Raw genomic sequence first — 27,428 nt, 5'->3', positions numbered from 1 at the left:
CATCTCATCAATACATTCCATCCAATTTCAGCAGTAGCAATTCCATTCCGCCGAGCCTGCTTATCACTCGGCGGGTGGTCAACATGTGGTGCAGTAACTTAGCCCTCATCTGCAACCGGCACCATTTGCAGACGGGTTTCACGTTTCTTGTTGTGATCATCGGCCTTCTTCTTCGCCACAAACGGTATACGCCAGCAACGAACAAGCTTCATCTTCACGCGAGGCTTTACGTGCTCCATAATCAACCAAACTCGGCTTCCTTCCTTTAAGGGTGCCTTGCAGACTCGGCGACTGGACGTTTTACTGACGCGGCCATGTCAGCGGATTCAATCTGGGCTTCGCATTTCTTCCTGCCCAGCCGAGCTCTAGGTTTCTCGGTGTGCTGCGTTTTCTCAGCTGTCGGACCGCTCTTCAACTCGACTTCTCTCTGGGCGCCGGCTTCTCGGTGAGGACTGAGGTCGCCGAGTTTGTCTTGGGGTAGCGCCTTCGAGTTGACCTGCCTCAACTTCTTATCTTCGGACTCAGCTGTTCCTCGTCGTTGCTCAGCTTGTATTGACACTGAGACGGTGTCAGCCGAGTCCAGAAAGGGATTATCACCGACTTCGACTTGATGCCCTACTCGGCGAATTTGTGCTGGCCTGGTGCGACTCGCAATTTTTGCACTTGTTAGAACTCGGCGGGATGCAGCTCGGCGAGGTTGACAAATCTTGACACTCAGTTGACGCGAACTTCTTTGTGGTGGAATTCGCAACGTCTTCGGTGTGGCCTTCTTGATAACTATCGCCAAAATGAACTCGGCGAACTTGATTCTTCGGCCTTACGCTGACATGAGCTGTTGAGCCGTGGAAGTTGGATGCTCCGGGTATGCCCCTGTAGATGACCTCCGGGATTCTGTTCAGCTTCCTCAACTCGGCTTTTCTCTCCCGACGAAGAATTACGCGACCTGCCTTGTTCTCCAGGGCTTCCGACGCAAGGGAGTCGGCGGCCGCGTTGTAGCAACGCCCTCCATGAAGGTATTGAACCGAACTCAGCAGTTCGACCAACCTCTTGTGGCGTGCCAACTCGACTTGCAGCACTTCCCCCTTACACGCGATCACCCCCATGGATTGCTGGATCGCAAGCCGCGAGTCGCCCACGATTATCAGTTCAGTGACCCCGCGTACCAAGGCGGCGGTCACCCCGTTGCTCATGCCGGTATACTCGGCTAAGTTCACCGTGGTCGACTGAAGGTGCGCGCTCGCAGCGATCTCAATGCACCACTCGGGCAATCGCCACAGGATCCATGAACAGCTTCCATACCCGCCGAGTTTCTCCTTCCAGTGTTCGAACTCGGCGGACCGCTGATCTTCCTTAGCTTTCCATTCTTCGCCAAGTCGCGCGGCCGAGTGACAGCGTAGCTGGATGCCTCCTTCGGGGTCCCCGTCCAAGGGTACACCGCCGACGTCGATCTCTTCACAGCCGAGTCGACCGGTAGGTGGTCCCGGTCCAGTCTCCTCCAGGATCAACTCGACTGACGTGGGGGGGGGGTCACCGTCAGAGCCAACAGGATCTCTGGCCAGTCAGCCACATGATCTCGGCTCAGCTGAGTCACTCAGTGAGTCGGGATCGCTCGGATCGGCCGAATTTTCATCCATATCTAGGCAGCGATTCGGGGTAGAGCGATTGGCTCCCTCAACGACATCCCTTCCATCAGGGCTCGACTCGGCTAAGTCATCCCAGGGGTTCCAATTGCTGCTAGCCGAGTTGATAACGTGGTCCACATCCGTGGCCGGCGGCCCGGACAGATCCGTCCTGCCTGCAGACTCGGCTGACTCTTCCTCGCGCTTGGCAATCAGCTCCCATTGCTGGGCGCACGTGAGCTCTGGTCTCTCTCCTTCTTCTAGGGGGCGAGCAATCACTTCTTCAGGCTTCGTGTACGGTCTACGTTCCACCGCCAGTGGCTGTCGTGCCAGCCACTCATCATACAGCTGTCGCTCCTTCTTCAACAAAACCTTGTCGATAGCCGCTTCATAGGCGAGAACCTGCCAATCTCTGTACTTCGCCGAGTTCAATCGGACGTATCCCTCGGGGGGAAGCACGCCATATGGGTCCCAAGCAATCACTGAGAAGTGGGCAGGGCACCAGACGGCCACTGACCTCACGTTCGTGAGCACCACGCGCACGGCTTTGCCATTCCGGTTGACGATCACACTGGAGACCCAGTTTCGTGTGCGCCGCACCCACAAGTCATGCGTCGAGTCGTCCGGTTGCTGCTTACGCAACTTGAACTCGGCGGGGAGCCTACTCGTCAAGCTTATAGGCTCCGCAGGCCCGTCTGTGATGTACAGGCTGTCCCGCGGCATTTCCGCTGCATTCTTCGACCGGAGCAACGGAACAGTCACCTCGTCGGGCGGTTTGGCCGTCGAGTTAAACAAGTCGAGTCGGATCCCCGCGGGGATCATGAAGTCGGTCCCCAGGATCAGGTCGACTCCTGCATGATGGTTCATAACCCACACATCGAACCCGTAGGCCAATTCCCAGCCGAGTGTCACCTTCACAGTCGCCTTGGTCTAAGTCGGGACCTTGTATTCCCCAATGCCTTGTACATCGATCTGCATATCTTGGCTCACGACTCGCTGTTTCAGCCGCAGCTTTACGGCGAATGCTTCTGTTATGACCGTCACATTCGCCCCCGTATCCAGTAGGATCTTCGTTCGCTGGTCGTTCACCGCTCCCATCACGAGCGCTCTCATTCGAACTCGGCGGTCGAACTTCTGGGACGACCACCACCCCAATCTTTCTCCAGGGAGCAACTTCATAACCTTCGTGGTCGTCACCGACCCTCTCATCCGCCGAGTCACAACTGCACTGTTCATTATCGCTCGGCGTTCTTCGTCCGATCCGTCGAGCTCATTGCCATTACCGTCGCATTCACTTGCACCGTCACCGTCCTCACTCCGTTCCTCGGGCCATTTTGCTTCGCCGACAAAAGCAAACACAAATTTCGCTTCTACTGCCGACTCGGCGGACTGTGGCAGCCCGGTAGTGTCCAACCCAGTCAGTGTTGGCGGGCCGCCGAGTTTAAATCACTCGGCGTATAGAGGTCTAGTAAATCATCCGGCACCTTGGACTTGTCGACATTTGCTTTGACAAATGAGGCCAGCTTCTCGTAGCGTTGGAACAGTTCGCATTGCCGTGCATCATGGACTTGCTCACAGAACTTGCATCGTCGACGACAGAAGTGGACGGAGTGGTTGGCTCCACCACAGGCGGCACAAGGGCCGTACGGTGGGCGCTCACGGGAGTCACGACGCCTATCATAGTCCCGGCTCTCAGCGGGCCGCCCAGTTCGCTCAGTTGCCCCGGGCGGAACTCGGCGAACATCACCACTCGGTGTCTTCGCCGAGTTGTTGCGATCACCAGACCAACGACCGCGATCGCTCACGTTCCCAGCGTCTAGGTAGTCTTCTTCCGAGTCGTCCGCCGAGTCCGAGTAGCTATGATAGCTGTCTTCGCTGCGGTCGCTCTCGGAATCGTACCGAGCCATGCGTCGCCGGTCCGCCACCTCGTATGGATCATCCTCCAGCACTGCAGCTGCTGCAGGTCGGCGGTCCCGGCCCTCATCTCGGCGCTGTCGCCGGTTGTCTCGGCGATAATCTCGCCGATCATCTCGGCGACCTCCGCGTCGGCCATCTCGGCGATCTCCGCATCGGCCATCTCGGCGATCTCCGCGATCTCCGCGTCGGTCATCTCGGCGATCTCCGTGTAGGTCATATCGGCGATCTCCTTGTCGGTCATCTCGACGTTCGTTACGCCGGTCGTCTCGGCGGAGGTCACTCCGCCGAGTCGACTCAGACCGCTTCCCATCTCGACTGTATGTCCCACGAACCGGTCTCGCTGCTTCTTCCGCTTTCCCCCCAGGATCTTCTGGTTGATAATCTTCTCAACTTTCTTGATGTCGTCGAGTTGCTGCGGATAGAGCAGGTCCATGATGTCGTCGTCTCCACAATTCAACAAGAAGTGCTCGACGTGATCAGCGGCGTCTGGTCCTTTAGACTCATACTGGATCTTGGCCGACTTCGCATATCCGTTCAAGCGCATCAGGAAGTCACACACAGGTTCGTTCTCCTTGCGTCGAGCTGAGTAATAGCGCGTACGCGCTGACTGGTCGAACTGTGAGCAGTAATAGTCCAGGAATGCCTCGCTGAGAAGATTCCACTTCCGCTGAGTCTTCTTCGGCAGCTGGCGGTACCATCCTTTCGCCGCTCGCCCCAAACTCAGCGAGAACGGCTCGCACCAGGCATCTTGTGCCATCCTCGTGCCTTTCATCTCGTAGATGAACCGCTTCAACCACTGGAGCGAGGCTTCAGAGCGGTAACGCTTTCCTTCGAACTCGGCAATCCTGTCCAGCGAAGCGTGGGTACGCACTTCCAAGTACTGGGTCCTGTCGCTGTCGGTGTCGTCGAAGCTCAGTCGCTTGATTACCGCCTGCGCCGAGTCTTCCGCCGAGTCGTGGTAGTCCCTTTCCTCATCGGCGTCGTCTCCGCCGAGTTCGGCTTCGTCCGCCGCGTCGTAGAACTCGGCGTACCGGGCCCCACTCGACCTCTCTCTCACAGGAGTCTTCATGTGGGAGTCTTCAAAGTACGGGGTCCCTTCCGTCGCCCGGAACACCTCACGCCGACCTTTCTTCGTCTCCGGCGTTTTCGGCAATGGCATCCTGCTGGGGACTTCGCCGAGTTGCTGTGGCTCGGCGGTTCGTTTTGCGATCGATTGCCGAGGTCCCGCCGGGTGTTCGAGCCCGAACGCCCACCTCAGTCGCCGTTTCCACCGCATCAACTCCAGCGAGGCTCGCATTGGGGTCCATCCTTCCAGCATCAAGCTGCTGGGTCGACTCGTACACCGATACCCCATCGCCTTCAGGAGCAGCATAGTGTCCTCCGCCAACTGGTTAATGTCGCTGCTGTTCACTGACTGGGCCAGCTCCGGCCCCAGCACAGGCCACTTCGCTTGGGCCATCGCCACCGGCCCAAACATCACCATCCAATCACTCTGCGTATTCATCTCTTCGCCGAGTCGAGCCAAAACCTTGTTCGCACTCGGCGTATCCGCATTCTTCGTCGCTCGCGGTATTGTGGGCGGACGGTCCCCTGGAGCAACGTCGTCACCATCATCGTCCGCATCATCGCCGAGCTCGGCGGTTAAGTTTCGCTGAACTGGGCGCGGGTTTCCCATGCGCCCAACTTGTAGCGACAACTCCTCGACTTCGTCGAGTAGTTCCGCTGTCGGCTTCACCGCGTCATACTCGGCCTTCATCTCCAACTCTTCCTCATCATCACTTCCATGGTCTCGGGCCTTCTCATCGTCAAACGAGACGGAGGGCGTCACTTCTGCCGTCGCGTCCATAACCATCGCCGCCGTCGCGTCTGTCGAGTTGGATTGCTCCGCCGAGTTAGCTCTGGCCGTCACCAGGCTCGACGTTACAATTCCCTTGACCATCTTCTCTCTCCTTGCTCTTCTCAAACCTTGGTTAGCTGGTACCTTCGAAACCCAAGCCCACCCCTGTTCCCGGGTCGCGGCACCAGTTGTGGTGTTGCAGAACACACAAATATCGTCAGATGTGGATCTCCAGCACAAACCACAACAATCGCCGAGTTAGGTCGGCGCTTGTTGGCCTGCGCAGGGGTTGTCCCCTCGCGGTTCGGCCCAACCGGGACAGCGGGTGTCTCGCCTCTCCCCGACACCTGTCAACCAAGGTCCACTCCTCCGGAGATCCGCCGAGCTAGCGGACTCCGTTCACAAACTCCTGTGCCCTCCACCAAAGGATGGACGGCGGCGCGCTAGCGCTTTTGCAGGCCGCCGGGGCAGAAGCAACCCGACTTGAAGAGTAACGGCACCCGGGCTGTCCGGCGTACCGGCTCGCTGAGTTAGCGAGACTTTTCCTTCGCACTTGGCGAGCACCCAACGCCCAATCCCGGGCCGACCTAATCTCTTGGCGCTGCCAGTCGAGTACCCTACAAGCTATGCCTCTCGGGTACCGACGGCAGGCATAATCCGACCCCGTGCAGGGACTTACCCGAAAGTGTGCACGTGTTGTGGGCCTAGAAAATTCTGCTCTGTTTGTTCTTAAGTCTCCTGGGCGCCCTGAAAGGGTGCCTCCGCTATTCCTAAGGTCCTATACAAATATCAAGTGAAATGGAGTGGTTTCGGATCTCGGCCGACCCTTCACCCTCTCAGCGACGCTTCGAACTCGGCGGAGCCGGATAAGTTGTCCGGATAACCCGGCGAGCTCGACGGGGAGGTCTCGCCGACTCGGCTGAGTGCTGCTGGGCTCGCCGGGCTCACGCTTGGTCCTCTTGTGCGCCTTCTGGCCGTGCACCGCGTCGACTGGGCGACCGGCGGCTCTGTTTAGCCGAGCTCAAGGCCTGGAAACTGCCTTGAACTCGGCTGAGCGTCTCCTAGCGTCCCCGCACTCGGCCCGCCGTACGTGCGTCTTCTCCTTGCGTGGCGCCAACCGTCCTTGGTCTCCGGTGCTCTTGATTCCCATTCAGTCGGCCGCAGTGCGCTCGTGAAGCCTGCGAGCTCGACGAGCTCGGCGGACTGGCACAGTGTACCATCCAGCCGAGTAGTACCGTCGGTGCTGCTTTCCTGGCCGTCTCGGTACTGCGAGCGCGGCGAGCTCGGCGGTCTGGCACAGTGTACCATCCAGCCGAGTAGTACCGTCGATTCCACTATTAGGCGGATTTGGTACACTGTTCCACCTGGGTGCTCCACAAAACTGATGTTTCCTACACCACAGTTAAGTCCGGTCCTATCCCAAAATCCTATCATCCCTGTGGATCCTATCGTTCCATCACTGCCTACTAACTCTACGTGGCCTTTCTGTCTTCCTTGCGTGTCTCTTCATTACCTCCGCCAGGCCACTGTCTCAGATCCAAAGCATATCTCCAGATCCAGGAATCAAATCCCTCCAACCTTTGGATCTAGCATCCTCGCGCCCTGCATCATCTTCGGGGTCCATTGAATATTATTTCCACACACTCCATGCATCTCGCAAAGCTTCCCATAGCCCAGATCCGCCGCTAGTAATAATCCACCACCAGTAATAATCTGCCTCCATTTCCAGGGTCGGGATCCAGGTCCGTCAGTCTTGCGGATTTGTGACGCAGTCTGGATCTATTACTTCCTTCTCTCCAAAACTTGAAATTCACTTCACCACAGTCTTCTATTAGGGGCACCTCGAACTTCTCGAAGGCGGCCCCACGGGATGGATAGGCACCTAGCGCGGCCGGTCGAGAGCCCACCAAGCGATCCACCCGATCACGGAGGGGAGGAACACTTCCAACAAGCGCAGCACCAGGTGATTGACCTGACATCACCGGTCGCTGGATCAGAGAACGTCTCACCGCCTGAGTAGGAGTCTTCGGCTCCCCAGTTTCTGCTGGATAGCGAAGGAGCTCCTCCAACCGGCGGCCCCTGCGAGGCCAATGGAGAAAAGAAGAGCGTCTCGGATGGAGAGCCCAATGCTGCTAAGAACGCGCCGGACGATGAGTCGATGGGGACGTCATCGGAGCCAATGCTCTACGACGATGCGGAAGCGGAGCAGTTCTCGTTCGTCGAAATGTACGCGTATTTGAAGATCCAACTCCAGGGACTCACAGTCCAGCAAGCTATGGAGGTCGACAACGTGGCAGATTTCCTGTATCAGCTCTTTGCTGAAGTGTTTGCCGACCCGAGTGGCTGCTACCAACACGCCGACGCTACCCGGAACTGGAGCCGATGGAAACTGAAAAAAATGCTTCGTTTGTTTTTAGCGGACATAAAGGAAGCTACCGCAACTGCGCGTAAATGGAGAGCCAAACTGCAAACCCTGACCCGAGCCATTTACAGATCCCGTAACTCCCTTAGCGAAAATCTTGATATGCTTGAAAAAGCAATGCAAGCGCAACCAGGACCGATCGGGAACCCATGGTCGCAACGCACGTTTGAACATCAAGAGCTGTCCACCTCAGCGCCGGAGGGAGGATCATCTCCGTTTCGTTTTCTCTGCAATGCGTACAAACCGGAAGAGATACTGGCCCTACGTGAGCTCTGCGAAACCCGCTATGGGTACCCAAGTGTGATTCGTAAACCGACCGAGGAAGAGCAAAATGTAATTCAGCGACTAGTCGAAGGCACGATCCTTTGCGCCAGGCTACCGGATTTCCTAAAACGGGTGTGCACTCAACAGGCACTCCGACGGATCCAGAATATCATTCGAGCGCAAGTCGAAGGAGACCTCATCTTACAGCTTGACCCCAAGTTCAAGATCTATCCGCAATCCCAAACACGAAAACGCTTTACGAGCGAATTCTTGCTAGGGATCGACAATAGTGGTCCGGCGAAAGTCATTGTACTGAAGCAAAACAAATTTGCTACGACCACGGCCGCCATGCTGTGCACTTGATCTTATGGACACGTGAACGCGCAACGGAATGGAACGAGGAGTTCAACAGATTACTATTCCGTAATCGGCACTTCCCGCTCCGTAATGCCCATGAGACCGTGGACGAGACCCCGATGGAACAAGAGCAACGATCGAGAATGGTATGGGCGCGACAAGTGGGCGTAGATGGAATTCGTCATGAGCAGCCGCGTGAACACTACCATGTCCGTTGCTTAACTTATCCCGCTACCTAGACGAGGCTGCAATCGATGCGTACATCCAGGCCAACTTCACCGGGGTGTACATGACTTGGCAAGAACCGAGAGTAGGTGGCCAAACCCTTCAGACGGACACATGGGAATGGGATATCTTCTTCCGGAGCTCACACTTTCCTCAGTTTCTTGCTGACATGCACTTTATTAACTGGCAGGGCACCAAGATCCTGATCCACCATGTCAGCCGCAGTCCAGTGCCGCCATGTTTCGCCTGCGGGGCCACCGGGTATATCCGATCGACGTACACAGTGACGGATAACTACTGGAGCACGTACTACTGTCTAACAGTGACTGCTTCAATCATCTCTGAGCTCCCGCAACAACCATCGACGATAACCAGCTTATCCGAGCTGTCGGAGCTTTGGGTTGATGAAACTACCGAAACTACCTCCAGGCATCCGACTCTCTTGGCTGCAGACACACGCAACCGCCAGCAGCAGTACCAGGCGCACAACCCTGTTAGGCTTCTTGAGCATTCCCCTACGAGGAAGAAACTACAGCAGGTCAGCGCGGAACCTGACAGTGATACATGACATACCGTTAGCAAGGACCGCCCCGACAGCAGGAAACACGAGGATTCATTTACTCCGATGACCGTCTCCACGAACACGGGCCGCTCGCAGGAAGGGAACGCGACTAAATCACTTGAGAGAGCCCAAAACGTGCCTGCTGTGGACCCCCCTCTGAAACGGGGTTACACGCACAACAAGCCACTTGTGATTTTAACAGATAAGATATCTGTTAAAAGTTTTAGATACTTCCTCACCTTGGTGTAAGTCACACCAATGGATACGCCACCACAATGAGTACTCCACACCTACCCAAAGATCCTATTGGTAGAAAGCAGCATCGTTCTACCAATTAGAGACGTGCATATTGGCGGGGCTCTGACAGCCAGCCGCTATCAACCCCTTTCATAGATGATAAACAGTTTTAGCAGATTTAGGAGGAAGATCAATTTACAAACAATACAGTTCTCAATTTACCTAATCTAAGCCACTTGGAGTCTTATCTTACTTAACTTATATTTGTGTATTCAAATATAATTAACCTAAGTAATTACTAAGTACTTACGCTTCCTCATACACGTAGCGCAACGTGTAAGCAAAAGTAGTGAGTCAAGTTAGACCCACTACACCTGGTAGCACTTTGTAGTCCGTCCAACGACCGACTGCTTGACGTTCGTACGCGGTGTACGAACGCGGAGCCGAGAACAACATGTGCTGACTGCCCCCACCTGTCTGACCTAGAGTGGGAAGCCCTCCAACGACTGTCAACAGTCATTGGAGAAGCGGCGATAGCTACAATGCCGCGTACGCTATCGCCGACGGAGCAACATGGTGTTGCTCTGGGGTTCATCATGAAGGAGCAGCGTGACGCTGCTTCCTCAGTGACGGCGTCGTCAGGGACGACACCGCGTGCTCAACCATTAAAGTTGAGCGTAAGCAATTACGTGGGAAGAGAGGGCGAGCCTCTCCTCCGATGGCTTGTCGAACTCGACACAGCCATAGCGGCTCGACGCATCGTCGACCCGCTGTCGAAGGTCGCGTTCGCCATGTTATGTCTTGGCGGACGCGCGAGGGGTTGGGCGTACGGACGCCGACTCTCCGATCCTACGTGCTTCAGCACGTACGAAGTGTTCAAAGAGGAGCTCAAACAAGCGTTTGAGCCCCCGCAAAACGAGTTCCGGTCGAGGGCGGAGTTCCTCGACCTTCAGCAGGGTAAGCATGACGTTCATGCTTACGCGCAGCGCGCACGATACTTGGTATCAAATATCGTGACCAATCCAATTGACGAGGCGACAAAGGTCGTCACGTTCATGAAGGGACTTAGAGATGGGCCCGTGAAGACCTATCTCTTCCGAGAGTACCCGAGTACTCTCGAAGCTGCAATCGCCCTTGCCATGCAAGAAGGGTTTAGCCTGCGACAGGCTAAACTCCATGTAAACGTACCGAGGCCGCAACCGCGCCCGGTAGCGAGGACGGGAGATCCGGAGCCAATAGACCTTTCGAACGCAACAACTGCTGGTTACCAGCAGCAGGGAGGTAACGTGCGATGCTTCCGGTGCGGAAGGATCGGTCACTTTGCACGGGAGTGCACAGCTCCCATGCCCCCTGAAGGTGGCCGTCGTGGCGGTGCTAGGCATCGCCGCGAACAGACAAAAACGCGAACATCCAGTAGGCGCGGGGCGCCCTACTGGTAATGCAGTAACATGTGCCGACATCGGGCACGCGACACTGAGGACTGCAGCCCCCAGTGAGACTAGCTCTCGCTGCAAGAAGCAAGATGACAGGCCGAACCTGGTCATCTTGAAGGTTTACTCGAAGCGAGCGAGTGACTCTCTTCGAGCTTTGGTAGATTCAGGCGCGTCGAACAACTTTGTTCGACTACGAAGTCTGCTGAGACTTGACTTCGAGGAGGTAAATGTACCTCGAAGTCTTCTGGAGGTACGACTGGCAACAGGTGCCATCGTGAAGACCGAGAAGCGCGTCGTGAACGTGCGCTTCTCGTACAAACAACGAGTGTTTGTCGAACACTTTATCGTCCTGGACATGGACGATAAATTCGACGTGGTAATGGGCATGCCGTGGCTTTCACGACATGATCCGGTAATAGACTGGAGGAAACGCACACTCGTGCGCTTCGGTCGCGACTTCGGAACCGAGTGCAATGGTCCTGTTACCGCAGCGCACGCACCAGCAGGTGCGCGCGGCTCACCAGTCGAGACACCGCTTAATGCTGCTGTCCCGGAGTGCCCAAGAAGTGCGCGAGGGCGCGTACAAGTGAGATCAACGTCGGCAATGCTGGCGACGTCAGAAGAAAAAGATGTACTGGTTCCGAGAACCAACACTCACATTCAAGTGTGTACGGGACAGTCCCTGACCCGAAGAGGTCAGGTCGACAACGACGCCTCGCCTCCGGGAGCCGACGCACCCTCAGTAATGAGGGGCTCCGCCAATGAATGGCGTCGAGGTGACGAAGGCGTGTCAACTCCGGGAGTTGACGCTGCAAACAGCGCGGACGGTTGTAAACGTACCGTACTGACGCAATTTGCATGCTGTCGTGCAGCCGGACTGCACGAAGGAACATGCGGTCAAGCCGGGCTTGATATCGCGCGCCCGCGGACAGGGTCCGCCGGCGAACAATTGTCCACGGCCGGGCCTGGACCACAAGAACAACTGTGCGGAGCCGGGCTCCGCACAACAAGAAGACGGCGCATGCGGAGAACGCTGCGCAAGTCTCGGTCCGGGACCGAGACGCCGCGAGAACCGTCTGCTGGGCAGACTGAGGCGGTGACGCCGGACGTCGAGACGCTAAGCGTCTTCACGCGCACCGATACTGGATTCCAGTATCGTGAGATGGAACTCGCTAGTCCTCCGACGACGGCGTCGGAGTTGACTTCGCTTCCAGCCATGAGCTGGAAGCGCTTCACACGCGACTTGCACGATGGAGGCATCGAGCAAGTCTGCGTTCTTTCGGACAGCGAAAGAACGGCGAGCGAGAGCGAAGAGCTGAGGCAGCTCTTCATGGGAAGTACCACTGAGAGTGAAGACACTCTCAGTGCGAAGACGAAGCGGGAGCGCTTCGAGGAACAAGGTTGGGACTCGCTGAAGTCGAGTCCCTATTACGAATTATTGAGGGAGTACAAAGACGTACTCCCGGAAGAGATTCCTGCGGAGCTTCCGCAGGATAAGGGTATTCAACACGAGATTGATCTCGTGCCGAGCACGAAGTACTGTGTCACGCGGCAGTGGCCACTGCCGCGAGAGCAAGTAAAAGCGATCGACGACTTCTTTGAAAGTCGTCGTAAAGCAGGACAAGTGCGTGAATCAAAGTCCCCGCACAGTACTCCGACGTTCTGTGTCAAAAAGCCACAGGGCGGATGGCGCATCGTTCATGCGTATAACAAGCTGAACGATGCGACGGTACCGGCACAGACGCCGATACCACGAAAAGATGTTATCATCGATTCGATGGCCGGGAGCACCGTTTACAGTGCTCTCGATTTGCGAGACGGATTCTATCAGATCCTAATGCGTGAGAGCGATATCCCTCTCACGGCAGTGAGCACGTCAAGCGGCATGCTCTGGGAATGGCTAGTGATGCCGCAGGGGCTTAAGAACGCCCCTGCGACCTTCAACAGGTGCGTGACGCACTTGTTGCGCTCGGTGAGCGACTTCGCACCGAGCTACTTCAATGATGTGTTCATCCACAGCCGAGCTGTGGACGTGAAGACCGACGTAGAGATGCACAGGATGCATCTCCGGCAGCTACTTGAGCTTATGCGAAAACATAAGCTCTACGCGAATCTGAAGAAGTGTATATTCGGGGCGAGCGAGATACCCCTCCTCGGGTGTCTCGTAGGGAAAAATGGTGTTCGCCCTGACCCGGAAAAGGTCAGAGTGGTTAACGAATGGCCAACGCCTTCAAGTGTCAAGGAACTGAGGCAGTTCCTTGGCTTGGCCACGTACTTGTGCAAGTACGTGGAGGATTATGCGTGCAAGATCCGCCCGCTGTCACAGCTTCTTAAGAAAGAAGCTGTGTGGAATTGGACACCCGATTGCCAAAAGGCATTCGACCAAGATCGGTCATTTCACGTAGTGTGCGACGCATCCGACTTCGCGATCGGATGTGCGTTGATGCAGCACGATCACGAGGGCCGTGATCGTGTCGTCTACTACCGATCGCGTCAGCTGAAGCCAGCTGAGCGCAACTATCCGGTACATGACAAGGAACACCTTGCCATGAAATACGCACTCGCGAAATTCCGAGTGTATTTGCTTGGAGGTAAACCATTTGTCATCTACACCGACCATGCATCACTGCGCACTGCAGTGAAGTCACCACACATTTCACAGAGAATGGCGAGATGGCTCTCATTCTTTGCGGAGTATAACTTCCGGGTCGAATACAAACCCGGATGATTGAATGTAGTGGCCGACGTGTTATCACGTCGGCCGGACTACGCGGAAACTGCTGACGGCAATACCATTGACGTCATGCGATCAAGCAAACCCACATCGTCCCTGTTGGGTGATGGGAAGACCGCGGACGCGCACGACGCGGACGCGAAACTCTTGCTGGCCTATGGCACAGCGCCTTCTGACAAGTCCCGTCAGAAGCTGCCCAAGCACTTTCGTGCGCGTGCACACCGCTATCGAGTGCACGACGGAATACTGCTTTATAATGCAGTCGACGACAACGCGGACCGCGTTGTCGTGCCGAATGACCATGACCTGCGACTCAGGATCATGTACGAATACCATGATGCCCCGACAGCGGGACATCTCGGACGTGAGAAGACATACGTCCTTCTCACGCGCGACTTCTACTGGCACCACCAGTATAAGTGGATGCGCAAGTACATCCGTGCTTGCGAGGTATGCCAACGCGTAAAGCCTGCGCCATTCGCGCAGGCTCCGTTACAATCACTACCGACTCCGTCGGAGTGTTGGAAGTCCATGTCTTTGGACTTCATCTGTGGTCTTCCCCCGGACAGCGGAGGGAACACCGGTGTTGTGGTCTTCGTCGACCGCTTGAGCAAGATGGTACATCCTGCTGCGGTGCCGGCAGAAGTGACCGCGAAACAGACGGCCCGTCTGTTCGTCGACATGGTGTTCAAACACCATGGCATGCCGACCGACATCGTGTCGGACAGAGACCCGCGCTTCACAGCGCACCTATGGCAAGAAGTGTTTACACTTCTTGGGAGCCAGCTTTCAATGTCGACTGCGGATCATCCGCAGACGGACGGTCAAACCGAGCGCGTAAATTGCGTGCTCGTCGATATGTTGAAGAGCTACGCTCACTCGTTCCAATACTGGAGCGAGTGCTTATCGATGGCAGAGTTTGCCATCCATAACTCAGTGCATGCCTCGACCGGGCATACACCATTCTACGTGAATGCCATGCGGCATCCACGTCTACCGAGTTTACTCGGAGTGATGGCTCCCACTTTAAGTGGGGGAGGATCTACGACTGCAATACAGCAGCCGCAGAAAACCGCTGACACTTGCACAGTGTCAGCTGCATCAATGGACAAACCACATGAGTCTGCACAGGACGCAGACTCCTCCACCAACAAGGCCAACGACCACGGGTCTGCGCAGGGCGCAGACACCACAAAGAACCACGCAGAGACCGGGCCTCTAGCGGAGAGCGAGCTGAATGACTTCAGCTCGGATGCAATCAGTTTCATCCCCAAAAGACAAGCCGTAATTCGGTTTGTCCAAGACACAATAGCAGCTTCTGTTGATCAACAGAAGCTGAACGCAGACAATGTGGGCAGAGGCAACACAAATGAATTCAAAGTTAGTTCGTTGGTTTTGTTAGCTACTCAAAACCTGCCTAAACATGCAGTTTCGGACTTCGGAGCAAGCAAGCCTGCTCCGCGCTTCATCGGGCCGTTCACTGTGTTGGCACGGCACGGCAACGCATACACGCTAGACATACCGTCTAGCATGCGCCTCCATCCGACCTTCTACGTCGGACGGCTGAAGCCATACCTGCAGCACGAGCCATCTAGCTCGACTGACCCGAAGCCTCGGCAGGAGCCGAGGCAGAAGCGGAGGACTTGGCCTCGGCGACGAGCAACCTCTCCTCCAGCGCGCGGACGCGCTGGAGCAACCCCTTCATCTGGGTCCCCAGCTCGACCTGGATATTCGAGGCGGTCTGCGAGACCGCCGCGACTTGGGCCTTCTGGTTCGCCAGCTCCTGCTTCAGGGCGGCGAACTCAGCGCCCTGCAGACGCTCCACGGCGGTCACCCGGTCGTGGAGAGACGTGTACTGATCAGCTCGGGGCTGATCATACCCGGGGCGTGTTCCCACCCCCGCCACCGCCGATCCGTGACGCCCGCGGCTCAACCCGCTGGATTGTTGAGCGGATTGTTGACCATAGTATCCCGAAAACGAACCCTCAAGGGGCTCGTTTTCGTATTCGTTGGAGAGGATTTCCTCCCCATCGAGATACATGGGAGCCGCGGAACGTCTTGCTGGAGGACGTTCCGGAACTGGTGAGGGCGTACGAAGAGCAGTACGCGCTGGTGCAGCGGAAGTAATACGAGCGCTGCGATCATCGCCAGCGCCCGAACCCTCACGTGCTAAGAACTTAGCACGGAGCTCTTTGAGACTCTCGGGCACACGGAACGACGTGTACCCGTTCAGGTCGCGGTCGCTCAAGCGGACCGCGCCTGGGAAGCACTTCGCGCACTGAAAGCCCTCGGGCACAGCGCACGGCACATTTGCCTCCTCCGCAGCAACGTGGAGTTGCTCCAACTTTCCACGCTTCGAGTATGTCTCGAAGCAATCACGCGCTTGCTTAATCCGATCACGGTAAGCACTCGGCTTCTTGTTGAAGTTCTCAACAAAAGCATTCCAACTTTGACAAAGTGCCTGCCACTCGGGCACTTTGCTGCGAGAAGATGTCTTCTTGCTTTGAAACCATCGGAGCTCATGGAAGAGTCCGATGTAATAATCACGCCTTTGATGAGTTTCCGCATCAAAGTACAGCTCCGCAGCCACAGCGCCATCTTTGATGGCGCTGCACACATACAGCGGCACCTCATTCGGAGGTACCGAGTTCCCATACGGTCCGTGATCTCGGACGCGAACGGCATCCACGGATCGCGCGCTGCAGGCGCAGCGCGCGGAGAACTGAGAGCCCCAGCGGAAGCGAGTGGGGTATCACTCTCAGTTCGCGAACGCTTCGAACTCGAAGCGTCCGATTCGTCCACTTCACGCGGGCGAATGGTCTTAGCGTGGGGTCGAGCGATTCGCTCGACACTGAGTCTTTGCGCTTCGAGGACGAGTCCTTCTCGTCCTCCAAGTCTTCATCATCGTCGTTGAAGTCGACGACGTCGCCATACTTCGCCTTCTGGAGCTCGAAGTAGTCATCGATAGAGAGATGACTCTCCACCGCCTTCGGATTCTTCTTCTGGGGCGCGCTCATCGTTGAATGAGCGCGGGTTTCTTCTCCAAACGCGGAGAATTGACGAATGGTCAATTCAGAAGATTGACGTGCGGAGACCCCGCGCGTCTAACCTTAAGGGGGGGCATGGTGTAACGGGGTTACACGCACAAGTGGCTACAAGTCACTTGCGATTTTAACAGATAAGATATCTGTTAAAAGTTTTAGATACTTCCTCACCTTGGTGTAAGTCACACCAATGGATACGCCACCACAATGAGTACTCCACACCTACCCAAAGATCCTATTGGTAGAAAGCAGCATCTTTCTACCAATTAGAGACGTGCATATTGGCGGGGCTCTGACAGCCAGCTGCTGTCAACTCCTTTCATAGATGATAAACAGCTTTAGCAGATTTTAGAGGAAGATCAATTTACAAACAATACAGTTCTCATTTTACCTAATCTAAGTCACTTGGAGTCTTATCTAATTTAAATTATACTTGTGGATTCAAGTATAATTAACTCAAGTAATTACTAACTACGTACGCTTCCTCATACACGTAGTGCAACGTGTAAGCAAAAGTAGCGAGTCAAGTTAGACCCACTACCCCCCCCCCCTGACCCAGGTCGCACGATCGCCGATGAAGTACGCTATTTATTCTGTCAACGTATTGCCGAGATTGCGAAGCAGCGCGACCGCATAGGACAAACCATCGCGAATCAACGGCAACTCCCGGTGGCATCAGGTCACGAATAATGCCTTAAACTCAAGTTGTCCACGTACCACAACGAAAAGGTCAGGGCCAGTACAGTGATGGAAGACTGCGGGCTACAAGAAATCCAAACGCCACGCACTGGAAATTGCCAGTACTACGCAATTGCGTCGGCACTGCTTCACAAAGACTTCGATACGAAGGCCAACACGACAGCGCTTGAGCGCTTCATCGGACAACTGTGGTGTAGTGCCACACCAAAATTCGATGACCAGCATGTGACCCGACACCGACTTTCGGTGGCAGCAGCCTGGACAAGCGAAGGCGTTTCAAAGTCAGAGCGGTCTAGTGTTGCATAGTCAGAGCGACCACGGTACTGACCACGTGTCTCAGAGTGAGAGCGGTCTGCTGTCTCAGAGTGGAGCGATCACGGTAATTCTACCCGAGTACGAAAGTGTTTCAAAGTCAGAGCGGTCTGGAGTTGCAAAGTGAGAGAAGATACGGTAATTCTCACTCAGTCAAGAAGTCAGCGGGATCTCAAGATAGTTACATAGGGACTCAGTGAGGGGTCAGTTGAGATCCAAAACTCCTTCATTTCATTAGGTATTTGTATAGGACGCAGGGAAAAGTAGATAAGAGCCCTAGCGGCTCTCCGGAGAGATAACAGACAAACAGAGCAGAATTTTCCAAGTCCAAGACAAGCGTACTCTGTCCGGTAAGTCCCTGTGCGGGCTGGATTATGTCTGCCATCAGCACCCGAGAGGCATAGCCTGTAGGGTGATGACAGGCAGCGCCAAGAGACAAGTCGGCCCGGGTAGGGCAAGGAACTCGCCGAGCGCGCCAAGGACAAGTCCCGGAAGGGCCGGACCGCTGGAGACAACCTAGCACAGGCCAATAAGCACCGACTAGCTCGGCGATTGTTGTGTCTGTGTGCAAGGACTAATTTGTGCGTTCTGCTACACCACAACTGGTGCCGCGACCCTGGAATACGGTGTGCGTGTTGTCGAAGGTACCAAGTCACCAAGTCGAGTGAGATCAAGTGAGTAGGATGACCAAGGGATCGTTATCGCCGAGTCGAGGAAGCCCAGCGCAAGCTGGATCCTCGGCCAGAAGTTTGGACTCGGCGAGTCCGCTGGCTGCACCCATGACGATGAATGCGGCCCGGAGCGCCGAGTTCGGGGATGGCGACGCTCGAGGCCAAGGATATGATGATGAGTATGAGGAGAGTGAAGAAGTCGACGAATATGTCAAGTCGACAGCTGAGTTACTCAGCGAAGTGGAGGAGTTGTCGCTCCAGGTCAGTCGGATGGGAAATCCGCGCCCTGTTGAGCGCAGCCTCGTCGCCAAGCTGAGCCCAAGCGCGGACGAAGACGAAAATGATGGTGATCAAGGGGTTGCTCAAGGGGAACGTCCACCCCTTATCCCAAGAGCAACCCGGAACGCTGACACGCCGAGTGCCAACAAGGTGCTCAGGCGACTCGGCGAGGAGATGAGAATCCACAGTGAGTGGATGATGATGTTTGCGCCGGTCGCAATGGCGCAAGCGAAGTGGCCGGTGCTGGGACCCGAGCTGACTCATCCAATCCACAGCACCAGTCTGGACCAACTCGTCGAGGATACGACGTTGCTGCTGAAGGCGATGGGTTATCGCTGCAGGAGCCGGCCCCACAGCTTGATTTTATCGGGTTGGGATGTCCGTCGAGCTGGGAACGAGCTGACTCATTGGAAACGTCGGCTGCACGCCGAGTTCAGCCTGGAGCGGGCTCCCGTAGCCGAGCCAACCATTGCCAAGCGGATCGCTGACTTCGGGGATGACGAGGCGGAACTCGGCGAGGACCCATGGGACGACAGGAGTGACTCCAACGAGTCGGTGAAGACACAAACTCGCCGACTCAGCTACGACGGTGAGGAACAGACCAACTACAGGTGCCTGGAAGTGCGTACCCACTGCTCGCTCGACAAGAACACCGAGTTCGAGCGCAAGCGGTACCGCTCCGATACCTCCTTGCAGTGGCTGACGCGCTTCATTTATGCGATGAAAGGGACTCGCCAGCCTCGAAACTCGTGGTGCGAGCCATTCACGCTGAGTCTCGGTCGAGCGGCTGATAACTGGTATCGCCAGCTGCCGCAAAAGACGCAGCAGCGCTGGAGCCTATTCAGCGAGGCGTTCCTCGATTACTACTGCTCGCAATTCGACCAGTCAGCGCGTACCCGATACTACTCGGCTATGCGCAAGGAGAACAAGCCGATATGCGGCTTCCTCATCCGACTCAACGGATATGCCCGCACCGCCATGATCCAGTACGAGAAGTGCGGTACAAGCGCAGAAGACCACGTCGAGCAGTTCCTACTCAACTGCGGTGACGACGAAGTCATAGACTTGTTGTTTCCACTCCAACTCGCCGACATTCAGCGGGTGGAGCAAATCATCAACAAGAAGATACTTGGCGACAGGAGGAAGGAGCAGCGTGACTGTATGATCGGCAGCCGAGTAAGCGCAACTCGGCGGAGTGATAACACTCGGCGAGAATACTGCAGAGAGATTCGCCGAGATGACCGTCGAGAGAGTCGCCGAGATGATCGACGCGAAGCACGACGAGATGACCGACACGAGTCGCGCCGAGATAATCGCTGTAGTCGCCGCGACGAGAGTCGAGAGCGCCGAGTCAACGCGGCGGATACTTCGGTGGATGGCTTGTACCGCGGCTCCGTGACACGAAGCGGCTCCAGAAAATTTACCCAAGTCTGCTCAGTGACTTGGCCAGCGACAGGCCCGTAAGACATGCGACGGAAGAACACAAGAGAAGAGCGAAGACACAAGCGAGAAAGAAGGCTCAAGCAAGTCCAGACAGAGAGCCGAAGAAGATTGCTCAAGATCGTCCAGACTCCCGCCATAGTGAAGTCAAGTCAAACTCCAGACTCATTGATCTCCGGACCCCGCACGCAGGATTCCAGACACCAGGCTCCGGACGAAGATCTTCGATGGGCGACCACTCGCGCCCTGTCCCAGCCTGATTTGTACCCAGAAAGGCCTTCCAAGTTTCAAGTATACTCCGACCAAGATGTTAACGACCGACCAAGACGACCGACCATGATATGTTATGCACCGACCAGATTCCTGCCCTATCCATGACCTGCTCGACATGCGACGTGATTACGCCACGCCCCGACTATAGTGAAACCAAGATAAAAGAGCTGATTCCAGAGAGAACAGTGGATACAGAAGCCTAAGAAAAGATAATCCGAGAGTTCAATTTGCCAAGAAGGGCGCAAGTGCTTCCCCGTCCCCAGGGACGAGGTGTGCTGTCAAGTAAGCGAGAGGAACAAGCCTCGACCGGAGGGATTAACCCTGCCGGCGGCCCTAAGCTACAAGACCTGCGTTTGGACGCGTCGTGACCGCGAATACCGCCGTGGAACTCTCCCAAAGGCTAAGACCAAGTTAGGCGGTGATCGGGCGACGCGCGCTCCGAGGTGACCTGTCCTATTTCATATTCCAGTTGTTGGTCCTTCGTTCGGAGGTCCCATTTCATATTAACTGCGTTTCTAGGAGGTTATGTGTAGTCACCCCTAGATCCGATCGATTGACTACTGTGTGATAGGATTGTATATTGTCTGACCGGAGGTTGTTCTCCTTTCTTGGAGTCGAACGTTTGGAAAGTCTTCCGCCTGGAGCTAATTATCTCCTTGGGAGAGCTGGTGCGCGTGAGTGAAGGGTGCTTTCGGACTCGACCGGTGGTCCGGAAGAAACTCCAGTAGACCGGTGTACGGGCCCCCCGCTCAAGGGCTCCCCAAAGAATAAGTAGCGGCTGTATATTTGTATATTTGCATACTAACTCTCTGATTTTGAAGGTTTGGCTGGAAGGATCTGCTTGTGATCTCAACCCCAGTCGTGGAGACCTACGTTTGAAGTAACGTAAGCGCTCTACACCCAAGACCTTATCATTGTGAAGACAACTCACTAGGTGAAGTTCGTTCTATCGAAGATAAACGACACCTACAGGGATTCACAAGGTTACACGCCACCTCCGTTTGGAGCACCTAGTGCTGCTATCGGAGTCTGACCCCATTGGGAAAATCCGTAAGGAGGAGTAATTCTCCGGGCGGGCGGCCCCGTGGCATCGTGCTATACACCTGGGCGGCAAAAGGCGCTCACCCGCCTCGCCACATCCGATTCACGCCAGTCGAGGCAGCGGGTACGAGTCGTCGAGCAGTGAAAGTGGCTACAGCAGCTTCAGCGACGCTGACTCCGACAAGATCCAAAATTATGTAGACGATGGAGCTGTGAGTGACCAATCCTGAGGATGGGGCAACTCGGCGGGGCTACGCGCGAGTGATTGCCCAGCTCGCCGAGATGAATTGGCCGAGCGCCAGCGCCGAGATGACACCCGTGACAGGCGGACTTATGACCGCCGAGATCGCCGAGGCGATTTCAACGAGCGTCCTCGCTACGGTCCGTGCGCATCGTGTGGAAGCAACATCCACTCAGCGCCCTTCTGTCCCCGGCGATATAAGTTCTGCAAGCAGGTTCATGATGTGGGTCGCTGCGATATGTTCCAGCGGCTCGAGAAACTCACCAAGTTCGTCCGCACATCGGTGGACAAGTCGGCGGGCACCGCCGACTTCCACGATATCTACGAGCCGAAGGATTTAAACTAGCGGCCCGCAAACTTCGATTGGGTTGGATAACATCGGGCTGTCACAAGCAGCTGAGCCGGCGGTCAAAGCGAACTTCGTGTTCGCTTCCGTGGGCAAAGCGCAACGGCCTAAGATGATGTACAGAAGAGGCGACGAATTGGAGTGTGGGCCCGACGGACATGAACGTGAAATTTATTGGAACAATGAACTCGGCGACCCAGAGGAAGGTCGTCGAGCTATTACGAGTATGGCAACGGAGACTCAGCTGAGTACCGGCGAACCAGACCACGCCGCAACGATGGGACTGCACGCCGGTGAGCGCATGGGGTGGTAGTCAACGAGAAAGTACGACCACCCAGTCCGCATGCGCGCCCTAGTGATGGGTGATGGCAGTCCAAAAACGGACGCGTTTATACTTGATATTATATTGATCGATAGGAAACTTAAGAGAAGACAAGATAAGCCTTCGGGCAACAATAACAGAACAGCTTTTCCTCTCAATCACGCAAGGGCGACACCGGTGCCTGCAGTGAACGACCTACCGCTCAAGGTAAACCTGGTAGGTAGGATTATGACTGTCGGTGGGCACATCTACTAGTGTAGCGTGTGTTCATCCCTGGGATGGCCAAGAGTTAGTGGCCGGTGTATTGGTAGCGACGAGCCGTCGCCAGGAACTGGAGGAGCGAGAGCGCACTCCATTTATTTCTTCCCGCCGGAGTATAGCTCCGGCACCCTCGTATCATGCCGTAAAAGGCCGGGACCCTTCCTTCTGAGGGCCTGCGAGGTATATTTTGTGTGTGAGAGCGTGCTAGCGTTTACTCGTGGCTAGTGACGCTGAGTCTTCCGTCGGTCGACTAGCGGAAGTTCGGTGCACAGAGGAAACACCAACCCGGTGCAAGGGAAAGTTCCTGGGCCTTCAGGTTCTAACCCTAACAAGCCCATGGAGTCTTCGATGACTTGGTGGGTGTTGTTGGTGGGGAAAGTGTGCCAAAATATAAATTAGCGCGTGTTCCTACACGACAACTGGTGCCGCGACCTGGGATTGGTGTGACGTTCTGTGTTTCGTGCTACTGCAGGTCGATCGACTTTACGAGCAACCAAGAAGAAGAACAAGAACAAGAAAAAGAAGAAAAAAAGACGAAGAAAATGGCGAAAGGATCACGTTCAGCGGTGCCAGCAACTCCAATGAAGACTGGCGGAACGCGTGGCGACGACTCGACTGCGGTCCTGATCACGCCGCACCTCGACCCGATTGCTGAGCGGACCGTCGGCTTCGACGACTCGATGACTGGATCCGACGCCAAGGACGAAGAAATGGATGAAGACTACGACGACTACCTGGAGGAGAAGGCGCCTGCGCCAGCGGTGGTGACACCCGAGACTCCGCAAGATGCAGTGCTGTCCGCGTTCGTTGTCGCGAAACCTCGCGGTTGAGTTTGACGATGACACGCGCTCCGTGACGCGCAACCTCGCGGACGAACTGGATTATGTGGATGGCCCAGGGCCAGCGTATGATCACTTGGAAGACTTTGAGGACGCCGCCGACGACTCAAGGTCACCAGTCCTGACGACTCAAATGACCGAGCAAACCTCCGGCAACCGGCCACCACTCAACGGTGACACGCCGGCGGCCAACAAGGTTCTCGGTAGACTTTACGAAGAAATGAAGAAGAGTGACTGGGGCGAGTTATTCGAGCCGACGATGACTCGCCAAGCTGTTTGGGCCGACTTGTACCACGAGTTGGTTCGCCCCGTGAGCTTCGTGACCATTGCCTTTGGCGTGAACTCGTTCACGCTGGACGACTCACAGACGTCTCGTGCGACCCGTGAAGTCGTCAACCAGGCTAGCGTACCGCTGCCGCCGACTCAATAAAGGACAAAGCACGAAAACCCAAGCCAAAACCCCACTGGGAGGGTGTTTAGCGCGTCTGGGGAGCGATCACCGTACTTTCAAGACCCCTACATGGTGACTCCACCACCTACGGGCTACTCGGACCGCACTAGACGCACCACCGATGACTCAAAAACGGACAGAAGCACGCGAAGCAGTTACGGACGGAGCAAGAGTCGTCGCTACCAGTCCACCGACGACTAGTCAGACGAAGAAGCGGACTTCACCGGTGATGGCAGGGCGCAGTCGTGCGAATACCTGCGTCAAATCCATGCAGGGACCGAATTCGAGTCGCTGAATGCAACCCCAAGGATTGAAGTGGCAACCCATCGATCACTGGGGCAGATCAAAGCGTTCTCGGGCACCAGGAACAAGAACGACAAGTCGATGCAATGGCTTCGCGCCTTTGGCTACGAGATGAAAGGGACGCGAGCATCACCCAATGAGTGGTGTATGCCTTTCGAGCTGAGTCTTCGGGACGGCGCTCTGCATTGGTATCGACAACTGCCCAAGAAACCCAAGCGAACTTGGAGTCTCCTGAGCGAGGCCTTCATCAAGTACTACTGCTCCCAGTTCAGCCCGTCAGCGGAGACTCGCTATTACTCTGCCAAGCGTGAAGACAAGGAACATGTCTGCGACTATCTAAACCGGTCAATGGGTATGCCAGGAACGCCGGAATCCGGTTTGAGAGCAGTGGCCGCAAAGCACGCGACCACGTCAAGCGGTTCCTCGAGACCTGCGGCGACCGGGGACTCGAACCGCGTTTGTGCCATCTGCGTATCTCGGATATCCATGAGTTGGAGGAAATGATCCAAGCGATATTGAAGATTGACGAGCGCAATTCGTCTCGCGAGTCGTCGCTGCCACACTCCCGAGCTCGAGATGCCTTTCGACAACGTGATGACCGCCGCCGCGACGACTCGCGAGATGCCTACAACCGTCGTGACCGACGCGAACGAGGTTATGAGCGTCGTCGCTACAACTCACGCAACATGCCTCGGGTGAGCCTAGTTGAAGCATCTGTCGCCGACATAATCGCCGAACTTCATGGACGGAACATGCGGGACGCTCGGAGCGATCTGCAGCCCCACGCCACCGATATAATGACGTCAGCAACAGCGAAGATGGAAGTGAACACGGCTCCGACGACTCACAGTGCTCTGGCGAAGACTGGGGTGACAGCTACTCGTCGGACGGCAGCGACGACTACCTCGCAGCAGCCAACGACAAGGAGCGACGAGTCGTCGCTGAAGGTACCTGCGCGTGGTCAGACAACCGTCAACCCAGGGGTGACTCAGCGGGCCGCAGCCAAGGCCGGGACAATCGGTTCTAGAGTCGCGGCTATCGCGACGAGAAATCTCGTCAGTACGGGCCGTGTGCAGCCTGCGGAGGCTTACATCACTCAGCGCACTACTGCCGACACCGCTGCAAGCTGTGCAAGCAGGTCCACGATGTTGACAAGTGAGAGGTTTTCCAACAACTCACAAAAATCGTCAAGGCCAAGGTGGACAAAAAATACATCACGCCCGAGCTCCAGGAGCTACCCTTCTCGGATCATTTAAATTAGGCAGCCCGCCAACTATGACTGGGTTGGTCCCAGTCGGGCTGCCACAGTTAGCCGAGCCTGCGATTGAAGCGGAGTGTATCTACGCTTTCGTGGGCAAGAGCGAATGGACGAAAAATGAGCAAGGCAACGATGTGATAACGACGGTGCTTTAAGAGGAGAGAGGCAGAAGCATCGGTGGAGATGTTGCAAGTGGAGAAGGTGACGATGAAGTGATTGGAGACACTGTCGATGACTCGCTGATAAGTGCAGTGCACGGAGACATGCCCCGACGACTCGCTACAGCAGTGCGATTATTACCCGACGAGCGTATGGGATGGCGGTCGGTGCAGAAATCGGACAAGAAAGCGCGTGATGAGACCCTGCTGACGTGGGAGGCTGAACGCTATCAACAGTGGTTAGCCAAACAACAACCGATAGTGGATCGACCGAGCTATCCTTCGCCCAGGGGCAACCTGCGACGTTCATGTGGGAAGCAGACCGTGAGACGAGAAGTGACGAGCGAGGCGCGCCAGAGGACGTCGTCCAGAGTGAAAGAACGCGACCTGTACGGAATCTTCTGCGGAAAGGGTGAAAAACGCCTCAGATGCCAAGTCTGAGTCGGAGCTGTCATTCAGGGCTCTAGGACTACCTCACTTTAGTGACAACCCGCTTGAGTGACCCCGTCTCAGGTCTAGGACGAGGAACCCCTGAGACGCGGTCTCGAGGACCCCGTCTCAGAGATCAAGCGTCATAAATCAGGGCATGCGTCATCGAAGTAGGGTTAGGCATGGAACCGTGGCATAGTAATTTTCAAGTAGTCAGTCGGTAGCATAGGATAGGTGTAAGGCTCAGTCCCGAATCTTCTTTGTGCCGATCAAGTGGATTTTTCCCTTTCGGTCCAAGGCTTCCAAGTGCCGGCAAGCAGAGCCGCCCCGATAACGCGGCCCCCCGTCCCTCGGTCGTCGGTGTACTCACCCTCAGACCCGTGCCCAACAGGAGGGACACGTTAAGCGATACCGCTCAAGCACGCCCGATAACGTGTCGCTGAAGGCGAAGACCCGTGCCGGCCCCGATAACGCCGCACAAGACCGCGTCGGCCCCGATAACGTCACGCACCCCAAGGACGCGACGCACCGATAACTGCACATGTTCAAGGGCAAGAAAGGAGAAAAGACGGATCAAGGATAAGACCGTCCCAGTAAGGAGACTTCACGCTCCAAGTTCGAGCTACTCGTTACCTTATCCTGAGATACACTACTCAAGTCCCGGGGAAATACCCAACGCGCCCACCGACAGCGGACGCGACAGGTTTGTGTGAGGACGACTTTGCAGATTTTTGTGAGGGCGCTACTCCACAATGGTGCCGCGACCCGGGAGTACTACTCCGGAAGATGGGGTAACGATCAAGCAAGAACCTGCTAGAACGCGACCCGATTCTGAGCTTCGTCCGTCCCAAGCTGATCAGCGAGCTCACCGGACCGATCCAAGAACCGGACTGGGAGAGCATCACGGACGTGCGGATGGTAGTGCACGCGCTCTTCGGTATGCTTCGTGCGTCGGGCTTCATGCTGGGTGCGTTCGAAATGGAGAGAGTGTTCGACTGGGAGCTGGCGTCCTGGAAGGACTTGATCAAAGCTATGATGGGCAATTGGCTGAGTTAGTCGGGATGGTCAAACGCGAGGCCAAACCGCCCCGCGACGATCGGGGGGGGGGGGTTCCGCCGCCTCTGCTACGACTCCAATACCAGTCGAGTGTGGGCTCGGACAGCAGCATCGAGTCCCCAAAACGAATGTTAATGCCAGGTCGTCCGCCGCGAATCATGCAGCTGACAGCTGCATCGACGCGGACGGAGACCCCGTCCCCCGAAGAGACGTGATCCCTAAAGCATTGGAAGACGCGATCATCCGGCTGATGCGGTCGACGATGATGCACACCACGAGTGTGCAAACTCGCACCGAGCCAGCACCGACTGTCAGGACGATGCCACAAGCGACAACTCCGCGAGAACCGGCGGACGTTGCCATGGAGTCCGTGAGTTCACGATCGACGCCTAGGTCCA

General features: G+C 56.0%; 1 protein-coding gene across 1 annotated transcript in view; it reads left to right on the top strand.

Annotated features, from left to right (window-relative positions):
- The window catches only part of IUM83_06204 (Eukaryotic/viral aspartic protease), a gene marked incomplete at both ends in the record, with an annotated part of 58,491 nt that extends 31,461 nt beyond the window's left edge, over positions 1-27,030 (top strand). Inside the window, 2 exons of the mRNA XM_067930389.1 lie at positions 7,412-7,599; positions 26,835-27,030. Of these exons, the coding sequence (XP_067800464.1) occupies positions 7,412-7,599; positions 26,835-27,030 (384 nt within the window). The remainder of the gene's footprint in view (positions 1-7,411; positions 7,600-26,834) is intronic.
- Between the last annotated feature and the right edge of the window lie 398 nt (positions 27,031-27,428).

This window comes from Phytophthora cinnamomi (genome assembly GCF_018691715.1).
Source record: "Phytophthora cinnamomi strain GKB4 chromosome Unknown Contig1, whole genome shotgun sequence".
NCBI lineage: Eukaryota > Oomycota > Peronosporomycetes > Peronosporales > Peronosporaceae > Phytophthora > Phytophthora cinnamomi.
The sequence above is the reverse complement of the archived record's forward strand: the minus strand, read 5'-3'. Positions and strand labels throughout refer to the sequence as shown.